Raw genomic sequence first — 21,686 nt, 5'->3', positions numbered from 1 at the left:
TACTATTGTTAGATGGGAGTTTGACCCTCAAGTAGAATATGGTGTCCACACATTTAAATATGTATTCTGGGCATTTGGCCCCGCTATTATGGCGTACCAACAATGTATTCCTATACTTTGTATTGATGGGACTCATTTGAAGGGTAACTACATTGACAAAATGCTTACAACGATAGCCGAAAATGCCAACGGGCAAATTCTGCCTGTTGAATTTGCAGTAGTTGATAATGAATCGAACGAAAGTTGAGCTTGGTTTTTGGAAATGGTCCAAACACATGTTAATGTCAGTAAAAGAAATTTGTGTGTTATATCTGATCGTCATATAGGTATACTTAATGCGATGGCTAACCAGCAATATGGTTGGCATCATCGTTATTGCTTGCACCACATTCGTAGTAACTTGATGACAAAGTTTAACAGAAACACCGAGTTGAAGAAGTAGTGTTGGAGGGCCGGTTCCACGATACAAAGTAATAGATACAAACTTGCAGTGCGTGGAATCAAAACATTGAGTGAGGCGGCTTGGAAATATTTAGAAGACGCTGATATTTATAAGTGGACTTTGTATAGAGACAGCTTTCGTTTACGTTGGGGTAACTTAACAGCAAACACAGCCGAGTCGTTGAACAATGTTTTGCGTCATGCACGTATGATGCCAGTCAAAGCGTGTATGGATTATACATTTCACTACATAAGAGAGCACTTCAACACGCAAGAAACAACCGCTCATGAATGGCAAGCACCACTATCGAAGTCTATGTGGACACAATTTCAAGAACGTGAAAAATTGCTTCTGCTTACACGGTAACATGCTATAACCAGCAAACAGGGGTGTACAAGGTTCAATCTACATATCAAAGAAGCGGTGATTGTGGGACAGAGTACACTGTTACATATTTGGCCAAAAAGTGCACTTGTGGAAGATGGCAACATCAAAGAATGCCTTGCTCTCATGGCATTGCAGTATGTCACATGAGAAATAAACATCCAAAAACCTTGATTAGTATATACTACATTACTACCACGTGGAGGGAACAATATAGTTATCACTTACATCCACTAAGAGATGCACATACTGGACTACAACAAACTGGAAAATGAAGGCCGATCCAACACGATTAATCACACACAGGGGCAGGAGACAATCACGACGACACCATAATGAGATGGATGAAAGGCACAATAGAGATACAGGTCCACCTAGGTGTGGTTTTTGCTCACAACTAGGTCATAACAGGAATTCGTGTCCTAGTAGGTTCGGTTAAGAAAGGAAGTAGTTGTAACCATAGTTATTTGTAAACAATTGTTGTAAGCGTAGTTATGTTGTTGTAACCGTACTTATGCTTTCAATAAAAGTGTTGTTCGTAATAATGACAATGATAATAATGAAATAACTCAAACCTATTACAACTTATAGTTTGAGATGTAATTTTACGACACAAAAAAATGGAACTAAAAAAAATGGTAATTAGAATGCAAATTTAAATAGAACTAAAAAAAAAATAGCATGCAAACCAGCATTTCAAATGCCGGTTTGGTTGTTTCTACGGGTCTACATCGAGAACCTAAATACCGTATACCAGTTTCGTATAAAAACACCCAAACCGGCATTTGAAAAGACGGTTTGGTGTCCAAACTGACAAACCGGCAAATCAATGCCCAGTTTACCTATTTTTATAAAAAAAGAATTAAAACTATTTCTGTAAAACCTATAAATATATTATTATTTTGGAAGATCTCGGTATCTCGGAAAAATCTCGGCGAGATTTCGAACGTTGACTTACGTTGACTTTTTAGTTTTTTAATATAAATATATAAATATATAAATAAATAAATATATGTACATTTGTATACATTTTTACGAGATTTTAAAAGTAAATCGAAGAAATGAGCGGGAAAATTCGGGAAATGAGCAAGAAAATTCGAGAAATCGTGGATTTGACCAAGTTTGACCCCGACGACCGAGAAATCTCGGGAGATGGGCTTCTCGTCTTGGTGACTTTCAAAAAACGAGATCTCGGAGAGAAATAATGAGATTTACAACACTGACTATATATATGGGATTTGAATACTCCCGGGAAAAACGTGAAACCCGATAGTTAGTAAGTAAATGGAGATCATTCGAGAAAAACCCGAATTCTCGCGGTAAAACCCAAAATCAAATTTGAGTTACTTATATTTGATAATAAATTATTCATGTATATTAAATCAAATAAATTATGCATATTATATTAAAATATAGATGTTACATAAATTTTGAAACTAAACTTTGAAACCTTTACTAATACCTATCTTATCATATATTTATTATTATTTTTTTATTATTCTTAACATTTTATTATTTTCATCGTCATTATTAAATAAATAAATAGGAGTGAAAATTGATGTATTCCTTATGTCCTGTGAGTTCGCCACTCCACACCGTCTTGTGACTTGTGTATCCTTCATATAAGCTTAAGGTTTTAAATGGGTATATCAAAAATTCTTTTTCGTTTGATTTGATTTGCTGATGGATGATCGAAGTTCTTGTCTATGTTTTTCAATAGCAAATATGGTAAATAAATACATGCAGATGGTGGATGGTTACATGTAAAAAAAAAAGAAGTGCATGTGATGTTGAAAGTATATTGACAAGATTGGACATCTAATGCTGAAATGATAGAATAGTATGTACGTCAGTCTAGCTTAAAAATTAAGTCTCTAGTAAACAACTATTGTATTGATCGAATAATCCATGTAGAACATTAAGTCTTATGACCTTTTATTTTTATGTTTATTTTGTTACTTATATATATATATATATATATATATATATATATATATATATATATATATATATATATATATATATATATATATATATACACTTACACTCTTTAGCTTAAATAAAACTATTTTTTTTAAATAAATCATAACTAATTGTTTTATCATTTTTACTGGTGGTGAATCGCACGAGCTTAATGATATAAATCAATGTGATTTATCGTAATTAATCTTTTAATTGATTTTTCAACGGCCATGTATCGCACAGACTAAAAAACCTAATATATATACGATATGATTTTTGACTTTAACATGACAATGTCAAATTTTAAATGTAAATAATGATTTGTATCAAATTTTTATAAAAAAGTTTTAGGTGATGTGCAAAGATATGATTACAAATTTAATAAATAAATAAATATTCACCAATTAAAAAGTGTTACGTATTTCCTTAAAAAATCTAATGACTATAAATTTTTCATCAAGTATTTGAGTGACGCCGTTAGTTGTGAGTAACTAACGCCACACTAGGTTCTTTAGACCATTTGTAACGATGAGTGACGTTTCTTGCTCGTGTTTCTTGATTTTTGCACTTTTTTATGACTAAGATATGTTTCTTTTTTAGATTGAGTAGTGGTGGTGTTTCCTTTTGGTGTTGGTTAAGAGTATTTTGATGATGTGCTAAAATATAATTGGGTTTAGTATTAAAAGAGAATAAAAATAATATTTTTAAATAATAAAAAAAAACAAGAAACACCATGTTTCTTGTACCGTTGCTTTCTCCCAAACGCCAAAGAGACGCCACAAAGAGCCGCCCCATTACCGCATGTTTTGGCGTTTCATTTTGTCACGACCCAGAAAATTTCTACTAATTTTAAACCAAACTCTCGATACGATATGGTATTTTGACACGATAATCAAAGTCTGTAACGTTGAATCTCAAAAATTTTGAATTGTTTCATATATTTAATTGACCTTCGACTGTTCTCGACGATTCACGAACAACTCTTTGTAAATAGATACATATATATGTATGTATATATATATATATATATATATATATATATATATATATATATATATATATATATATATGAATATTAATTGTAAATATATTTATTTGAAAATATATATTTAGTTATATAATAAAACTTGATATTAAAATATATTTATATATACATATAGTATATGGAAAATAAATAATTTCGAGCCTAATTAGTAAACGTCAGTAATACTCGGTTGACGTTTCGTTAATTTTAATATAAAAATAATATATGTTCATGATGGATCGAAATAAAAGTTGAACTGTAAATCGATTACGAAGATGTTAGATTTGTTAAAAATATTTTTACCTTTTTAAGATTAAATATTAGTACTCCGTATATATAAATTGGAACAGAAAATAAATAATTATCGAACCTTTTTGATCAGGTTTCAAACAGTAAATGAGTGAAATAATTAAATATATTTAATCTAAAAATTTGGGATTTTTAGGAACACTTCTATACGATAACTGTTTAGCAATGGACACGATACAATCTTAGGGGAAAACTGTCGGTACTAAAAGACAAGTGGCTGCTGAACTATTACTTTCACAAACTCGATTACTGTTCAATCTTTGAATTTTTGGTTTATTTATTTATTATTAATATTAATTATTAATTATTAATTATTATTATTATTATTATTATTATTATTATTATTATTATTATTATTATTATAATTATAATTAATATATATATGTGTATGATGAACTAGAAAACCCATTCACCACCACTTTTATTTTTGTTTTTCCTTCTCTGCAAACTCACCACAATTATAACCGTCACTCAAACCACTATCGATCATGAACAACCACTTCTATTTTTTTTCCGTTAATCAAACCGTCTTCTCCACCACCATTGAGACTTCAAACCACCACTTGCTATTTAGAACACCACCACCATTTAACCACTATCATCATTCGTATAAACTGTGTACTACTACAGTTGCTATGTGTGTTTTCTATGGCACTCGAATCCAAGAATCACCACGAATCACCACCCAAAAACCACCTATGATATTCTTCTATTGCTACTTTCGTCTTCTGTTTATATCCGATGAACGAGGCACCTCACACCCTTCTCTTCTTCTACCTTCCACCTTCACCTTAATCACCACCACCCGCCATCACCACCATAAACAACCCACTACCGTGAGCACTACAATCACCGAGAACAACTACCTCTCTCTCTCTCTCTCTCTCTCTCTCTCTCTCGTTCCCTCTCTCTCCTATTTGTGACCAAGAACCAACAACTCGCTGCTATGGGTTCCTGTTTTGTAGCACAACAATACATCGTTTACTACTACAAGCTGCTGCTGCACCTGATGGTTTACTACTACTCGTTTCAGTCAGACAAAGAACAACAAACTGCTACAGTGGAGACTGCCATACGTGTTTCTTTCTAACCCTATACATTAATTTTTTTTTTTGTATTCGATAACTGCTGCAAACGTTTTCTGTTTAAAATCGAAGATACCACAAGACTACTTACAGCTGGAAAACATCCTCACTTGCTATGTTTGTTCCTGTTTCTGTTCCTAATCGAAGATAAAACACCACCACCATCAAAACCTAACGCTATCAATTATCATACCTCCGTCACCTTGATCCCAATCGAATACCGCTGGTTATCTCTGTTGCTACGAAGGTATATCTGTTTCTGTTACAATTACAGTGACAAGATTAAGAAGAAATAAAGTGGTAGTTGGTGTCCTCCTTTTTCTTTTGCTTTTAAAAGAGGTGATATACACTTAGCAAGTGGCTTGAGAATCCAAGGAAATTGAGTGGATACGTTGTATTTTTTGTTGTTGTTTTGTTGTTTAAAAACCGAACCATTGAAGCAAACAAGAAACCGAACCCTTTCAAGTAACTGGTGGGCTGTATTCATTTTTTTTTATTTAAACACCAACACCCCATGTTAGTAATTGGGCTTCAAAGTTTATCTAGGCTTTAATTAAACTAAATGTTGCTTAGTGGGTCTCCTAAGTTAGTATACCTTGATCAAATCCACTTGCTATTCTATTCGAACTTTGGTGATGGGATAACTTGAATATGATAATGATTGTGATGACAAGATGATGAGGTAGCTGTTAGATAGTCTGATCAAACCATAACCCAATTTAGTTTGTTACTTGGGCCTAATTATCTTGCTTCCTAATTGGGCCGCTGGTGAACTAGTCAAGGTTCGAAAGTAATAGATAGCGAGATATATATTGATACACAATAATGGTTACTGCTGCTTCCTTTTACTTCAGTTTTCTATTTCTAAACTAAACTGATCCTGTTCGTGATGTTAGATTATGATTATGATAAACGGTTATGAAAATGATATGATGATGATATGTTGAAGATCACGAAGGGATTTTTTTTTAGTGATGATTTTATGATTCACGAAGTTATACGAAGATTATGGGTAACAATGAGATAGATGATGATGATTAGGATAATAATGGTGATAATCATTGCTGTTGATAATAATAGGGTGATCACGGTTAGAATTATGGTGATGAAAATATGAATATAATGATAAACAGTTGGTTTTAGCGTATTAAATAATTAGTCGTAGGAGTTATTCAAGAAAAGTAATGAGTGGTTCGATGGTTTGGAGGGAATTGGTTTAATCAAGAGGTCTCGGGTTCGAGCCCGGGCTGTGGCAGTTTATTTTTTTTTGAGCTTTTTCTTCAAAGGTAGTATTAATATTATTATTTATTATCATTTTTATTTTTATTATAATTATTACTAAAAGTATCATTATTTTTAAATTTATCATTTTTGTTAAAATTAATATTTTTATTGAAATTTACATTTTTATAAAAAAAATTATCATTTTTATTATTGAAATTATCATTATTATAATTATTAAAAATTATCATGATTTTTTTTATCATAACTAGTATTATTTTTATCATTAGTATTATTAGTATTATTAATATTAATATATCAAATAAAGATTGTCTATATAAAATAATTATGACATAAAACATAACTACATATTATATTAAATAATATTTTACTGAGTAACTACTATATAAAAATCTAATATGATAAGTATTAGTTATATAAAATATATAGATTAAATATAAATTTATCTATGTAATGTATAAAATAACAAGTATGTTAATAATAATAATATATATAAACTTGTTCGATTACTATTTGGTGTTAATATATATACGTGATATAGGTTTGTGAATCCGAGGCCAACCTTACATTTGTTAAATGACGTCATATGTATTTTTACTACAAAATACAGTATGGTGAGTTTCATTACTTCCTTTTTATATATATTTTTGGGCTGAGAATACATGCGCTGTTTTATAAATGTTTTACGAAATAGGCACAAGTACTAAAACTAATTCTATGTGGGTTTAAACCAGAAATATACCCTTAGCTTGGTAACATTAAACTACTTGTCTATGTACGGTAGGCGCGAATCCTAAAGATAGATCTATTGGGCCTGACAAACCCCATCATGACTATGGGATGCTTTAGTACTTCGAAGTTATTTTAAACACACCTGATCTGGTGTACTTCAGAGGGTAAAACATGAACGTTAAGGCTTGTTACCGGGTGCCTACAACTTATAGAATACTTTTATACACTTGCGAGTGTACATATATTTATAAACGGAAATCTTGTGGTCTATTAATATATTGAAATGATTGTTATGATAAACCTATGAACTCACCAACCTTTTGGTTGACACTTTAAAGCATGTTTATTCTCAGGTATGAAAGAAACCTTCCGCTGTGCATTTGCTCAAATTACATGGAGTCATTCAGGGCATATAGAGGTCAGAACCTCGCAATGGGACCAGCTGTTAAAGACTTCGTCCATATGGATTAGGTCGGGTCACCACAGTTGGTATTAGAGCGGTGGTCTTAGCGAACCAGGTTTTGCATTAGTGTGTCTAACTGTTAGTTATTAGGATGCATTAGTGAGTCTGGACTTCGACCGTGTCTGCATGTCAAAAGTTTTGCTTATCATTTCGTGTCGAAAATCATCTGCTTATCATCCTTAGGAAATTACCTGCTTATCATTCTTAGTCTAGACACATCTTACTGCAATGATTGCATGAATAGTGTATAGACAAAATTCGTATCTTAGCGTATCTGCTAATTCATATCTTAGCATATCTGTTACTGTAGACTTTGCCTGACAACTTCCGTAGATTCCTCCATAACTTATGGGATTTTAGTATTATATATGCATATGTAAATTATGTATTGCAGGGTACTAATCTACATCCTATAATCTATTTCTTATCGAAAATCCTTCATCTAATCGTACGAGATGAATCCCTCAACCAGTTCGAGTCCCTCAAATTTCGATAGCTATTCCGATAGTTATTCCGACAGCTATTCCGACATGGATATTCACCTAAGCTCCGGAAGCAACGTCACCAGAATGAATCAACCAATCAGCCATCCCCAATTCATCTGATGGGTTCGTAGTCGACTTAATCAATGAAGACGAGAATAAGTCGATCCTTTCCACCAACCGAATTCACCTCTTAGTGAAGAACCTGAAGCACTTACCGGCGAATCTATTCGAAACACCATATCCACTCTCATTGCCAGGATATCCCACAACGATTATATTCTATCCACAATTCTAGATCTTATTCGTTCGCTCGTTCCGACCGACAATCACTCTGGAATAATGGAAAAAGTCAAAGAACTTCGCGCTCGAGTAATCAATTTGGAGAGTATGGTGCAAAATGTACCAGCTTCAGCAACATCACCAGTATCTACAGTATCATCAGTAACAGCACCAGTACCACCAATAACCCAAGTTTCAACAATCCATGCCTCAATATCTCATTCTGTACCTCGAGTATAATCATTGTTCTACGAATCGTTCTACATCAATTACCTTCGTTCGACATGGCAATTATGTAATCTTTAATGTTTTAGAGATTATATATTCTTGTTCTAACGGTAAATCAAATGAGTTTAATATCATATTGACTCATTAAATCCATGATTACATCTGAAGAAAATATATAGGTATATATATATTTTTTTTCATAAAGATTGTAATTAAAAATTCTTTCGTACAAACTTTTAATGGTGAAAATATTTTAACGGGTAGGTAATACCCGAGAAATATTTAGATTTCACATTAATAAGTTACACTGTACAATCTTCGAATCTGATTCAACAGTCATTTACTATCCTACTTACAACCACCGATATACGTATCCGTTCACCGCAGAATAACTATTTTCATTCAATTTCATATTTAGATTTTGACCTATCAGAATCCAACAAGTGGCATAATGAGGAAAACACTGGACAAAATAAAATTTGTTAGAAACAAACGAATTAATTATGAGAAATTCTATTAAGAATCCACGCTAACTGTTCCTAGCTAACTGTTAATTCCGTATTACCTTTTATTTATCGTAATTTATTTATCGCATTTATTTATCGCATTTTATTTATTGCAATTTTATTTATCGTCATTTAATTTCTGTTATTTATTTTACGCACTTTAAATATCGGGACATGTATACAAGGTTTTGACATATCATATCGACGCATCTATATATATTATTTGGAATAACCATAGACACTCTATATGCAGTAATGCTGGAGTTAGCTATACAGGGTTGAGGTTGATTCTACAATAATATATATAGTTTGAGTTGTGATCGAGTCTGAGACATGTACACGGGTCACGATACTTATTAATTAATTCGAAAATTATATATTAAACTATATATGAATTATTGGATTGTTAATTGTGGACTATCGACTGTGGACTAATAACATTGGACAATTAAAATGAATTAAAATATTGATTATGATATATGAAACTAAACAATTCTTCAAGTTTGCCACTTGATTTCATCTTAAACCTCATTTGTATCTTGACGATTCTAATCTGCGTTCAAAGTTTTCATGATTCTTGACAACACTTCAGTCGAGAGAATGAACCAACCGCACTCCATCTACGGAAGAAAAGAATGATGAATATAGATACGGATTTGAAAACACTTGGAACCTGAGTAAAACGTTTAACCTGTATCTGTGTTAGCTCCTTTAGCATTATTATTACCCAAAATAACTTTACAATTCCTTTTCAAGGTAGCAAATTTTGTCACAACTCCAGCAAGTCAACTTCGACTTTTCAGTCAGACTAGTCTTATTATAATCTTGATATATATGCGTGCTCATTTATTGTTACCAGAGAACCTTTTATATTCCACCATACTACCATCAGCGTTTAATCATCTAAAAATACAATTCTCCTAAAAACCACCTCGGATTAATAACTGACGATTCAGATATGGCTGCATTAAAAGCAGAGGAAACAGTAAAATTGTAGATGGCCTAAATGGCCAAGAGTTTGATGATAAATAATGGAGTGTTGGGAATGCTCGATTAAAAAAAATTGGTACTGAAAAAAACGAAGTGAGCTAACCATGAAGGAGACCAAGGACAAATACAAGGACCAGACTCTATATTCAAAGAATCCAGGTAATTCTGAATCTGATGAAATCTTTAGAGAATATCTTGCTCCGTACTCACGTTAAAATCTTGCGGAAAATTTTCTCCATCAATCTTCGAACTTAGAAATTCCAAAATATCATCATAAATATCTTCGATATTTTTGAGGATATTTTCCTAAATATTCTCTACCAAAATTATATACCTCTTCGTACTATATGTATTCCATTATATTGGAAACTTCTGTAAAATCTAAGTACAAATTATGAATGATTTTGGAGAAGTGTTGGGAACTGAAGCATGAATTAGTATAATATAATGACACTTGGCCAACGTGATTATATTACAGTAAGTCATGCTGAAAATTCTAATGAAACGTGATGATGATTCACATATCATAACGTCATCATGTGCCATGTTACACGACTCTTTCATTCTACTTAATTTCTAAGCATATCACGAAAATATTTCATTGATATTTCTGTTCTTCCGTAATTCCAACAGTTACTAATAAATCGTGTTATTACATTTTCTTTCTGATTAGAAGATTTCCTTAAATTCCTTGAATTCTGAAAATTCACCATGACTACGTCAAAAGTTAAGACGAAACTTTTCACTCATTTGTGATAGCTCCACTCATACGCTTCAAGTAATCGAATTGTTTTATCTATATTAATCAATAATAATAAAACTTTATTTATCAATTCATATTCATCATAAAAACATTTTTATTGTTAGCCATGACGACTTCACTCAAATTTCGGGACGAAATTTCTTTAACGGGTAGGTACTGTCACGACCCAGAAAATTTCGACTAATTTTAAACCAAACTCTCGATACGATATGGTATTTTGACACGATAAGCAAAGTCTGTAATGTTGAATCTCAAAAATTTTGAATTGTTTCATATATTAAATTGACCTTCGACTCTTCTCGACGATTCACGAACAACTCTTTGTAAATAGATACATATATATGTATATATATATATATATATGAATATTAATTGTAAATATATTTATTTGAAAATATATATTTAGTTATATAATAAAACTTGATATTAAAATATATTTATATATACATATAGTATATGGAAAATAAATGACTTCGAGCCTAATTAGTAAACGTCAGTAATACTCGGTTGACGTTTCGTTAATTTTAATATAAAAATAATATATGTTCATGATGGATCGAAATAAAAGTTGAACTGTAAATCGATTACGAAGATGTTAGATTTGTTAAAAATATTTTTACCTTTTTAAGATTAAATATTAGTACTCCGTATATATAAATTGGAACAGAAAATAAATAATTATCGAACCTTTTTGATCAGGTTTCAAACAGTTAATGAGTGAAATAATTAAATATATTTAATCTAAAAATTTGGGATTTTTAGGAACACTTCTATGCAATAACTGTTTAACAATGGACACGATACAATCTTGGGGGAAAACTGTCGGTACTAAAAGACAAGTGGCTGCTGAACTATTACTTTCACAAACTCGATTACTGTTCAATCTTTGAATTTTTGGTTTATTAATTTATTATTAATATTAATATTAATTATTAATTATTATTATTATTATTAATATTATAATTATAATTAATATATATATGTGTATGATGAACTAGAAAACCCATTCACCACCACTTTTATTTTTGTTTTTCCTTCTCTGCAAACTCACCACAATTATAACCGTCACTCAAACCACTATCGATCATGAACAACCACTTCTATTTTTTTTCGTTAATCAAACCGTCTTCTCCACCACCATTGAGACTTCAAACCACCACTTGCTATTTAGAACACCACCACCATTTAACCACTATCATCATTCGTATAAACTGTGTACTACTACAGTTGCTATGTGTGTTTTCTATGGCACTCGAATCCAAGAATCACCACGAATCACCACCCAAAAACCACCTATGATATTCTTCTATTGCTACTTTCGTCTTCTGTTTATATCCGATGAACGAGGCACCTCACACCCTTCTCTTCTTCTACCTTCCACCTTCACCTTAATCACTACCACCCGCCATCACCACCATAAACAACCCACTACCGTGAGCACTACAATCACCGAGAACAACTACCTCTCTCTCTCTCTCTCGTTCCCTCTCTCTCCTATTTGTGACCAAGAACCAACAACTCGCTGCTATGGGTTCCTGTTTTGCAGCACAACAACACATCGTTTACTACTACAAGCTGCTGCTGCACCTGATGGTTTACTACTACTCGTTTCAGTCAGACAAAGAACAACAAACTGCTATAGTGGAGACTGCCATACGTGTTTCTTTCTAACCCTATACATTAAAATTTTTTTTTTTTGTATTCGATAACTGCTGCAAACGTTTTCTGTTTAAAATTGAAGATACCACAAGACTACTTACAGCTGGAAAACAGCCTCACTTGCTATGTTTGTTCCTGTTTCTGTTCCTAATCGAAGATAAAACACCACCACCATCAAAACCCAACGCTATCAATTATCATACCTCCGTCACCTTGATCCCAATCGAATACCGCTGGTTATCTCTGTTGCTACGAACATATATCTGTTTCTGTTACAATTACAGTGACAAGATTAAGAAGAAATAAAGTGGTAGTTGGTGTCCTCCTTTTTTTTTTTTGCTTTTAAAAGAGGTGATATACACTTAGCAAGTGGCTTGAGAATCCAAGGAAATTGAGTGGATACGTTGTATTTTTTGTTGTTGTTTTGTTGTTTAAAAACCGAACCATTGAAGCAAACAAGAAACCGAACCCTTTCAAGTAACTGGTGGGCTGTATTCGTTTTTTTTTATTTAAACACCAACACCCCATGTTAGTAATTGGGCTTCAAAGTTTATCTAGGCTTTAATTAAACTAAGTGTTGCTTAGTGGGTCTCCTAAGTTAATATACCTTGATCAAATCCACTTGCTATTCTATTCGAACTTTGGTGATGGGATAACTTGAATATGATAATGATTGTGATGACAAGATGATGAGGTAGCTGTTAGATAGTCTGATCGAACCATAACCCAATTTAGTTTGTTACTTGGGCCTAATTATCTTGCTTCCTAATTGGGCCGCTGGTGAACTAGTCAAGGTTCGAAAGTAATAGATAGCGAGATATATATTGATACACGATAATGGTTACTGCTGCTTCCTTTTACTTCGGTTTTCTATTTCTAAACTAAACTGATCCTGTTCGTGATGTTAGATTATGATTATGATAAACGGTTATGAAAATGATATGATGATGATATGTTGAAGATCACGAAGGGATTTTTTTTTAGTGATGATTTTATGATTCACGAAGTTATACGGAGATTATGGGTAACAATGAGATAGATGATGATGATTAGGATAATAATGGTGATAATCGTTGCTGTTGATAATAATAGGGTGATCACGGTTAGAATTATGGTGATGAAAATATGAATATAATGATAAGCAGTTGGTTTTAGTGTATTAAATAATTAGTCGTAGGAGTTATTCAAGAAAAGTAATGAGTGGTTCGATGGTTTGGAGGGAATTGGTTTAATCAAGAGGTCTCGGGTTCGAACCCGGGCTGTGGCAGTTTATTTTTTTTTGAGCTTTTTCTTCAAAGGTAGTATTAATATTATTATTTATTATCATTATTATTTTTATTATAAGTATTACTAAAAGTATCATTATTTTTAAATTTATCATTTTTGTTAAAATTAATATTTTTATTGAAATTTACATTTTTATAAAAAAATTATCATTTTTATTATTGAAATTATCATTATTATAATTATTAAAAATTATCATGATTTTTTATCATAACTAGTATTATTTTTATCATTAGTATTATTAATATTAATATATCAAATAAAGATTGTTTATATAAAATAATTATGACATAAAACATAACTACATATTATATTAAATAATATTTTACTGAGTAACTACTATATAAAAATTTAATATGATAAGTATTAGTTATATAAAATATATAGATTAAATATAAATTTATCTATGTAATGTATAAAATAACAAGTATGTTAATAATAATAATATATATAAACTTGTTCGATTACTATTTGGTGTTAATATATATACGTGATATAGGTTCGTGAATCCGAGGCCAACCTTACATTTGTTAAATGACGTCATATGTATTTTTACTACAAAATACAGTATGGTGAGTTTCATTACTTCCTTTTTATATATATTTTTGGGCTGAGAATACATGCGCTGTTTTATAAATGTTTTACGAAATAGGCACAAGTACTAAAACTAATTCTATGTGGGTTTAAACCAGAAATATACCCTTAGCTTGGTAACATTAAACTACTTGTCTATGTACGGTAGGCGCGAATCCTAAAGATAGATCTATTGGGCCTGACAAACCCCATCATGACTATGGGATGCTTTAGTACTTCGAAGTTATTTTAAACACACCTGATCTGGTGTACTTCAGAGGGTAAAACATGAACGTTAAGGCTTGTTACCGGGTGCCTACAACTTATAGAATACTTTTATACACTTGCGAGTGTACATATATTTATAAACGGAAATCTTGTGGTCTATTAATATATTGAAATGATTGTTATGATAAACCTATGAACTCACCAACCTTTTGGTTAACACTTTAAAGCATGTTTATTCTCAGGTATGAAAGAAACCTTCCGCTGTGCATTTGCTCAAATCACATGGAGTCATTCAGGGCATATAGAGGTCAGAACCTCGCAATGGGGCCAGCTGTTAAAGACTTCGTCCATATGGATTAGGTCGGGTCACCACACATTTGATCCATGTAGGCAAGTAACAGGGTTACTTGCACCCGTTACAAATAGTCTTACCTTACTAAAAAAAAATTGCTAACTACACTAATAGTATATATACTTTGGGGTAATGTCGCTTTGTAGATCATCTTAATGAGCTAATGTTACTTATGTGCCAATGTAGAACACCTTGAACACGCGTGGCGAAATAAAGCGGGTAACAAACTCAGTAAAATTGATAGATTTTTTGTTACTAATAACGTTTTGTTTGTTGTTGATGATTTGAAACGTTCCGTGTTGGCTCGTGGGCATTCTGATCATTCCCCGATATTATTGTTCCAAGATAAAGTCAATTTTGGACCGTCATATTTTAAGATTTATGAGTCATGGTTTTCCCGACCTGATTTTGATGCAACTGTTCGCTCAGCTTGGGTCGAGATCTCGGCCACCGATAACAGAGATATAGTTGCTAAGTTCCAAAATCTCAAGTCATATTTGAGGAATTGGATACATACTGCTAGATCAACCGAAGCCATTAGGCTCTCTGATTTAACTAATCAAATTAATAATTATGATGCTATTATTGATACAGGGCAAGCGGATGAATCGTTAGTTAATTCGAGAAATACTTTATATGTGGAACGTGATGATTTAACAAAATTATTATCCATTGATTCTATTCAAAAAGCTAGGATTAAAAGGGATGTTGAAGGGGACAAAAATTTGAAATTTTTTCATTGTTCTTTAAAACATAAACGTGGTGCTCAACATATACAAGGTTTGATGGTTGATGGCTCGTGGATTACGGACCCGTTGTTGATAAAAAAATCAGTTTCATGATTTTTTTAGAGACAAATTTAATATTCATGATACGGGGGTTGAATTTGTTAATGTTGTTCCTCTGTACTAACTAAGCATTGATGAAGCCAATTTGTTGGTTGAATGTGGATTAATGCACTAAACGATAAACTTAAGTATGATTAACCAAAGTGTGATTAACCAAAGAATATATTTTGATGATGACACATACATATGCGTAAGTGATGACTGACATCTTAACATAAAACACGCAAGGTCACTAATCCATACTTTATCTTGCAAACGACCAAGTCAAACATAGGTTAAAGAATGAAATTAAAACTTCAGCTAAACACACGATCGAGGTACGGTCGACCGCACAGTCAACCGTGAAAACCCAAACTGAATTGCAACGCAGTTTTGTGAAAACAAGTTGCACGGTCGCCACTACGGTCAACCGCAGTGTGACCGCAGTTTTCTCTGTTACCATTTTCGACCAAATAAAGTTTGACTAGTTCCTGACATTTATAATTCATGAAACCTTTCTCAATATGCTTAGAATAGATACCCTCTTCATACTCAACCGAGGTTTGGTCATAAAAACACTAATTGTGATTAATTGCGCCTAATAACATCTTAATGACAAATTAACCAAGATTAGGCATAACACATAAGTGTTAATCAACAACTTGTGATCTTAATTCTTATCTAGATATCCTTAGATGATCATCAAGTACCAACACACTTAAGCCAGTGTCACTAGAACAATGATTGCTATTAGAAATGACTTAGTGATTAATTAAGGCTAAATGAGGAACAATGCTCTCAAGATTAACAAGTAATGACTTGTAGTCCTAAAACACACATAGATACATTTAGGATGGTCACCAAGTCCTAACTAGAGATTGCTCTTCCCTTGTGCATGTGTTGGACATTAATGTGTGCTTACACATTAATCATGTAATGTGTCACATTGCACATTAAACTTATTAAGTGCTTAAATTATAAGTTATGCAAGTATCTATATGATTGATCCTAGAATAACTATCTCTTGCTATGAGAGTATTACTTGCTACTTGCCAATATGCTTAATACTCATAAACTTGTCAACTTGATTAATATGTTTGCTATGTGCTCATTAGTTAGGATTCAAGTAACTAACCTACTCTAATAGATTAAGTGTAAAATGGTTCACAATGAAAGTATAGTCAATTGTCTATTTGATCTAGTTTAAGTAACTAAGGGTGATTGCTTATGACTTAACTTTGATGTCTCTACATGCTTCATGATTATCTTAAAGAGACATTGTTCAATTAATCTCTAACTAAACTTAAAAAGAACATGACTTGTGATTGATTGAAACTAGGAAGTTAATGACATAGTGACTAGTCTTTAGAATTGAACCAAAGACATTAATGTGACTAACTAAGTCTTGACCAAACTGAAATTTCCCTAAATATCAATCAAGACACTTCTCCAAGAATGTTGGGTTTGCCACTTTTGGAATGATTAGTCACTTTCATGCATTAAGACCAAATCTCACACACTTAATTCATATAGTACTTGTATAGGATATTTGGTTTCTTTTGCAGGTGCTAGAAGGAGTAAAGGTATCAAAATATGGTGTTCAAATTTGAGTCAAACGGTTATACAACGGATACCTAATTTGGACTGGAGCACGCACGGTCGCACCACGGTCGACCGTGTAGGCAACCGTGTGTCAACGGCTATTTTTTGAATCTCACTATAAAAGGCAAACATTTAAGAGCATTTGAAGCTGACCCTCTTGCATATTTAAAATGCTTATCTCCAGTTATCACAAGTGCATCAATTACTACTCAAATGTGATCAAGCAAGAGAAGATTCTATGATCTTATAGATATAGAATTGGGTTGTTGTAAACTTACTAATCAAAATCATTTATCTTGTGAGTTTACTTAGTGTAATGTATGTCCTAGTATTGTGTTAGGATCATCATTGCAAAGTGTATAAGTCTTGTAACTTCAATTAGTAGAAGCATAGGCTAGCTTAGTGATCTACTTCGTTAAAGGGACTTAGGAAGTTGATTAATCTTATTTGGAGATTAATACTTGTCCAAGGTGATGACAAGTTGATCTAGGTTGGAGTTGATCTTTAAAAGGGAAAGAAAGATTAGGTTTGTTGTCTACCAAAGAAGTTGAAGACTTGTAAATCGGATCTCCACCGAGTTTGGAGAAAAGTGCTCAGTGAAGCAACAAATCCCGATTAGTGTAATCGGGGAGTGGATTAAGGTAGATTAGTTAACATCCACCCGAACCACTATAAATCCTTGTGTCTATGTTCTTTACATTACTTCATTTATCATTTTGAACATATACACTATACACATCAAGTTTGAGTTGAGTTGGTTGATCAAAGTTAAATCTAATTTGGTGATCAATCAAAAAAGTGTTAAAAATGTATTAAGTAACCATTCACCCCCTCTAGTTACTTACAATTGGTATCAGAGCGGTTGCTCAAATCATTGCGCTACAAACGATCGAGAAAGCGTCAAAATTCGTTTTGTGCAAAAACTTGAGTCAACGATTCTCGGATCAACTCAAACTATGGGATATTTGGAAGAATTGGTGAAAGAAGCACCAATCTTTGATAAGATGAATATTGATGTGTGGAAATTAAGATTTGAGTCTTATCTCAAATCCAAGGATTACTACTTGTGGAGAATAATCAAAGTAGGAGACTTTGTACCACAAGCTAGTTCAAGGCTAGTGAAGTCAACATTTCAAAACAATGATGTTTTGAAACAATTTGTTGCAATTTCACTACTTTGTGGAATTCTTCCTAGTGAAGAAAGGTTAAAGATAATTTTATGTGAAAGTGCTAAAGAATGTTGGGATTCACTATGTTCTCAAGAAGATTTAAACTCTAGAAGTTTAAAGGGTAAAGGAATTGGGAAGGATTTGGAAAAGGTTGGTGATTCTCAAGCAAAAGGGTTGGATGGAAATGAAGACTTTTGCCTCATGAGTTCTTTGAATGATTTGGATCAAGATGGTCAAAGTGAAGAAGAGGTTGAATCTCCATTCAAAGAAGATGACGTCTCAAGCATGGATTGCAATGAGGTACATGTATTCTATCCTTCTAATTATGAAGAATTGTTAGATGATTACAAGACCATTAAATTTGTGTATGATAGTAGTCGTGACAAAGTAAAACTTTTGGAGAAAGAATTACACAAAGTTAGACAACTTAACAAAGTTTTAATTGATGAAAATAACACCTTAAAAAGAAAACTTGAAAGAATAACTATTTGTGATTCATCAAGAGATAAACATGAAATGAATATATGTCACGATTCTAGCAAACACAAATCTTGTAATCAAAGTCCATTGTCCATTATTAGGAAAATTGAGAATATGGGAAAAATGGACCAAGCTAGCAATTCCATGATAGGGATAAGTCAAGGATTGGGTAATCTTAAAATCAGTCAAAAACAATGATCAAAATGCTAATGAGAATAACCTTCTCAAAAAGACTTTGTATTAATGAAAGGTTTTTCTTACAAATGCAAAATTGTTTTTGAAAAATGATTTCAAAAGATTAGTGTAGAAAGCTTACTTGCCTTAGGATTGTGTGTTTATGTGAAAATATGTATTGCATGATAAATACTAGATTAATGCGTTTTGTGTATACTGTATGAATGATTAAATATGAATATATATATATATATATATATATATATATATATATATATATATATATATATATATATATATATATATATATATATATACATACATACATACATACATATAGATATAGTATATTACGTGTCATTGATGATTAAACATCGGGAGGATGTAATCATTCAATGTTAGGAAAAGAAAACTTGTCCTCAAGTATTCTATAGAACCTAAAAATCTTCAAAACGTATTCGAAGAAAGAAGAAGTGAAGAAACAAGTGATCAGAAGGATCCACGGCAGCACCACGGCTGACCGTATACATGACCGCAGACTCCTGTCCTGTACATGTGAAAATATCTGCACAGCTAACACCACGGTCGACCGTGCTTCAACCGTGCGTGGTCTGATTCTGCTTTAAATTAAACTAAACCCTCACTTTTATTTCTTTTCAACTCACTTCAAAACACACACACCTACACACGGCTGAGGAGATCGACCGCACGGAGAAGAACGCTCATTCCTTCAATTTCAATTCCTACCTTCGGTATGGTTAATCCTTGCTTTCCTAACATTCAATTGTGTTTATATGATGAATTAGGGTTATGAAGAAACCCTAACTAGAATTAATCAAAACCTAAATTGATGCAAACAATTGAAATTGTTCTTGAAGAACAATTTAGAAATGATTGTGGTAATGATTATTGTATATCTATGCATTAATTTAACTTTGGATAATTCTAGGGTTCATTATACATCTAGGTTAGATTTCCATAGAAGTATTGTTCATATGATATGAATGACATTGTTGCAAATTGAGTGTAATAATGTTTAATGTCAAAACATGTGTTGATGATGATTTCAAAAGTCTAGAACACATATGAACTTTGTGAAAATCTTAATCTAGTTGCAAACTCATTGAAACTAATGAAGAGTGAAAATGTGAAGAATATTAACATCAAAACACCTAAGTATTGATGATAATTAAAGTTTGCAAAACTTGTTGCCTACAATTGAATTATACACCTTGAATTAATTTGGAGTATCATCATGTAGATAATGGCAAGAACAAGGGGTGCTCAGTCAAGAGGCGGTGAGAAAAGGTATGATCCTCTAGCTGATGCAAGATAACGTACACTTTACAACAAGAAATGGCTCAAAACAAGAACAATAGCAGAAGGAAGAATGATAAGTCTTGAAGCATTCCCTGAAGTAATTGACAAGCTGTTTCAGAGAGATCTAGGTTCGTTCGTTCTAATCAATGGACCTATATATCCTGAGTTAATAAGAGAATTCTATGCCAACTATAGCTTTAACACAGAAACTAAGATGGTAAGATTTCATCTTAACAAAAAGTGGTGGGAATTTCCACTCAGCACTTTTGGTGAAATTCTGGGTGTTCCTACTGAAGGAATGGAGTTCTACAGTAGAAGACACAAACTAGAGCATCTTCCTGGGTTTATTCAAGCTACCGATGTATTAACCCTGCTTTACAAACCTAACGCCAATCACTCAGAAATCCTATCCAAGGGACTAACCGGAAAGGATCTTCGATTAGATCTAGATATTCTAAACAAAATCATTTACCACAACATCTACTGTCGACTAGGAAACCACTATCACATTCATGTCACCCAAATTTTCGTCATGTGGGCAATTGAATTAAATATGGGGATTAATGTGGCATTTTTGATGGCATCACGAATGAGCAATCTGATGACTGAATCAACTAGATCTCTTCCGTATGGAATGCATCTAAACAGTCTGTTCAGCTACCTCAAAGTAACACATGTTATTGTTCAACAACCTTCATTCGAGCCACTGGGTAAGTCAACTATCATTCGAAGTGGTCATCGAGCAGAATCCTCTAGTGGAAGAAGATTGAATCTTTAAGAGGATCTCGATGAGATTGAGAACTATCAACCAGAGGAAGAATCAGATGAAGAGGAAATAGAAGATGAAGAAGCAAACTTACGGGAACACCAAGAATTTGTGAATTCGAATTTCGAAACCAAGATCAACAGGATTCTGAAGCGAGAGTAAGAGATTAGTGAAAATCACTCTAGGTTCAAGAAAGTGTTGAAAGGATTTGTCAAAACAATTTCTTGTAACAGGTCATAACTCGTGTGTTTGGGATAATAATCTTTAGTTGTGTACTATGTGAAGTGCTTAAATGTTGGCACTAAAACAATTATGTGTAAGATAACTAGTATTGTGATGTTTATTATGTACTTAAGTT

The 21,686-nt window shown here is 32.5% G+C and overlaps 1 protein-coding gene across 1 annotated transcript; it reads left to right on the top strand.

Moving 5' to 3' along the window:
- Positions 1-1,097: 1,097 nt before the first annotated feature.
- LOC139859007 (uncharacterized) lies at positions 1,098-15,832 on the top strand. The gene is made up of 2 exons (XM_071847829.1): positions 1,098-1,194; positions 15,177-15,832. Exons 1-2 carry the CDS (start codon positions 1,098-1,100, stop codon positions 15,830-15,832), a joined length of 753 nt encoding a protein of 250 aa, XP_071703930.1.
- Positions 15,833-21,686: the final 5,854 nt, after the last annotated feature.

This window comes from Rutidosis leptorrhynchoides, chromosome 7, assembly GCF_046630445.1.
Source record: "Rutidosis leptorrhynchoides isolate AG116_Rl617_1_P2 chromosome 7, CSIRO_AGI_Rlap_v1, whole genome shotgun sequence".
NCBI classification, from domain to species: Eukaryota; Viridiplantae; Streptophyta; class Magnoliopsida; order Asterales; family Asteraceae; genus Rutidosis; species Rutidosis leptorrhynchoides.
Note: the sequence above shows the minus strand (reverse complement) of the source record. Positions and strands in the feature narration are given on the sequence as shown.

Bases quoted from the DNA above. Each gene is read 5' to 3' on its own strand.
- LOC139859007 (XM_071847829.1), top strand. From the start codon at position 1,098: ATGAAGGCCGATCCAACACGATTAATCACACACAGGGGCAGGAGACAA. The intron at 1,195-15,176 runs GTCCACCTAGGT...GTGCCAATGTAG, and splicing joins AAGGCACAATAGAGATACAG to AACACCTTGAACACGCGTGG.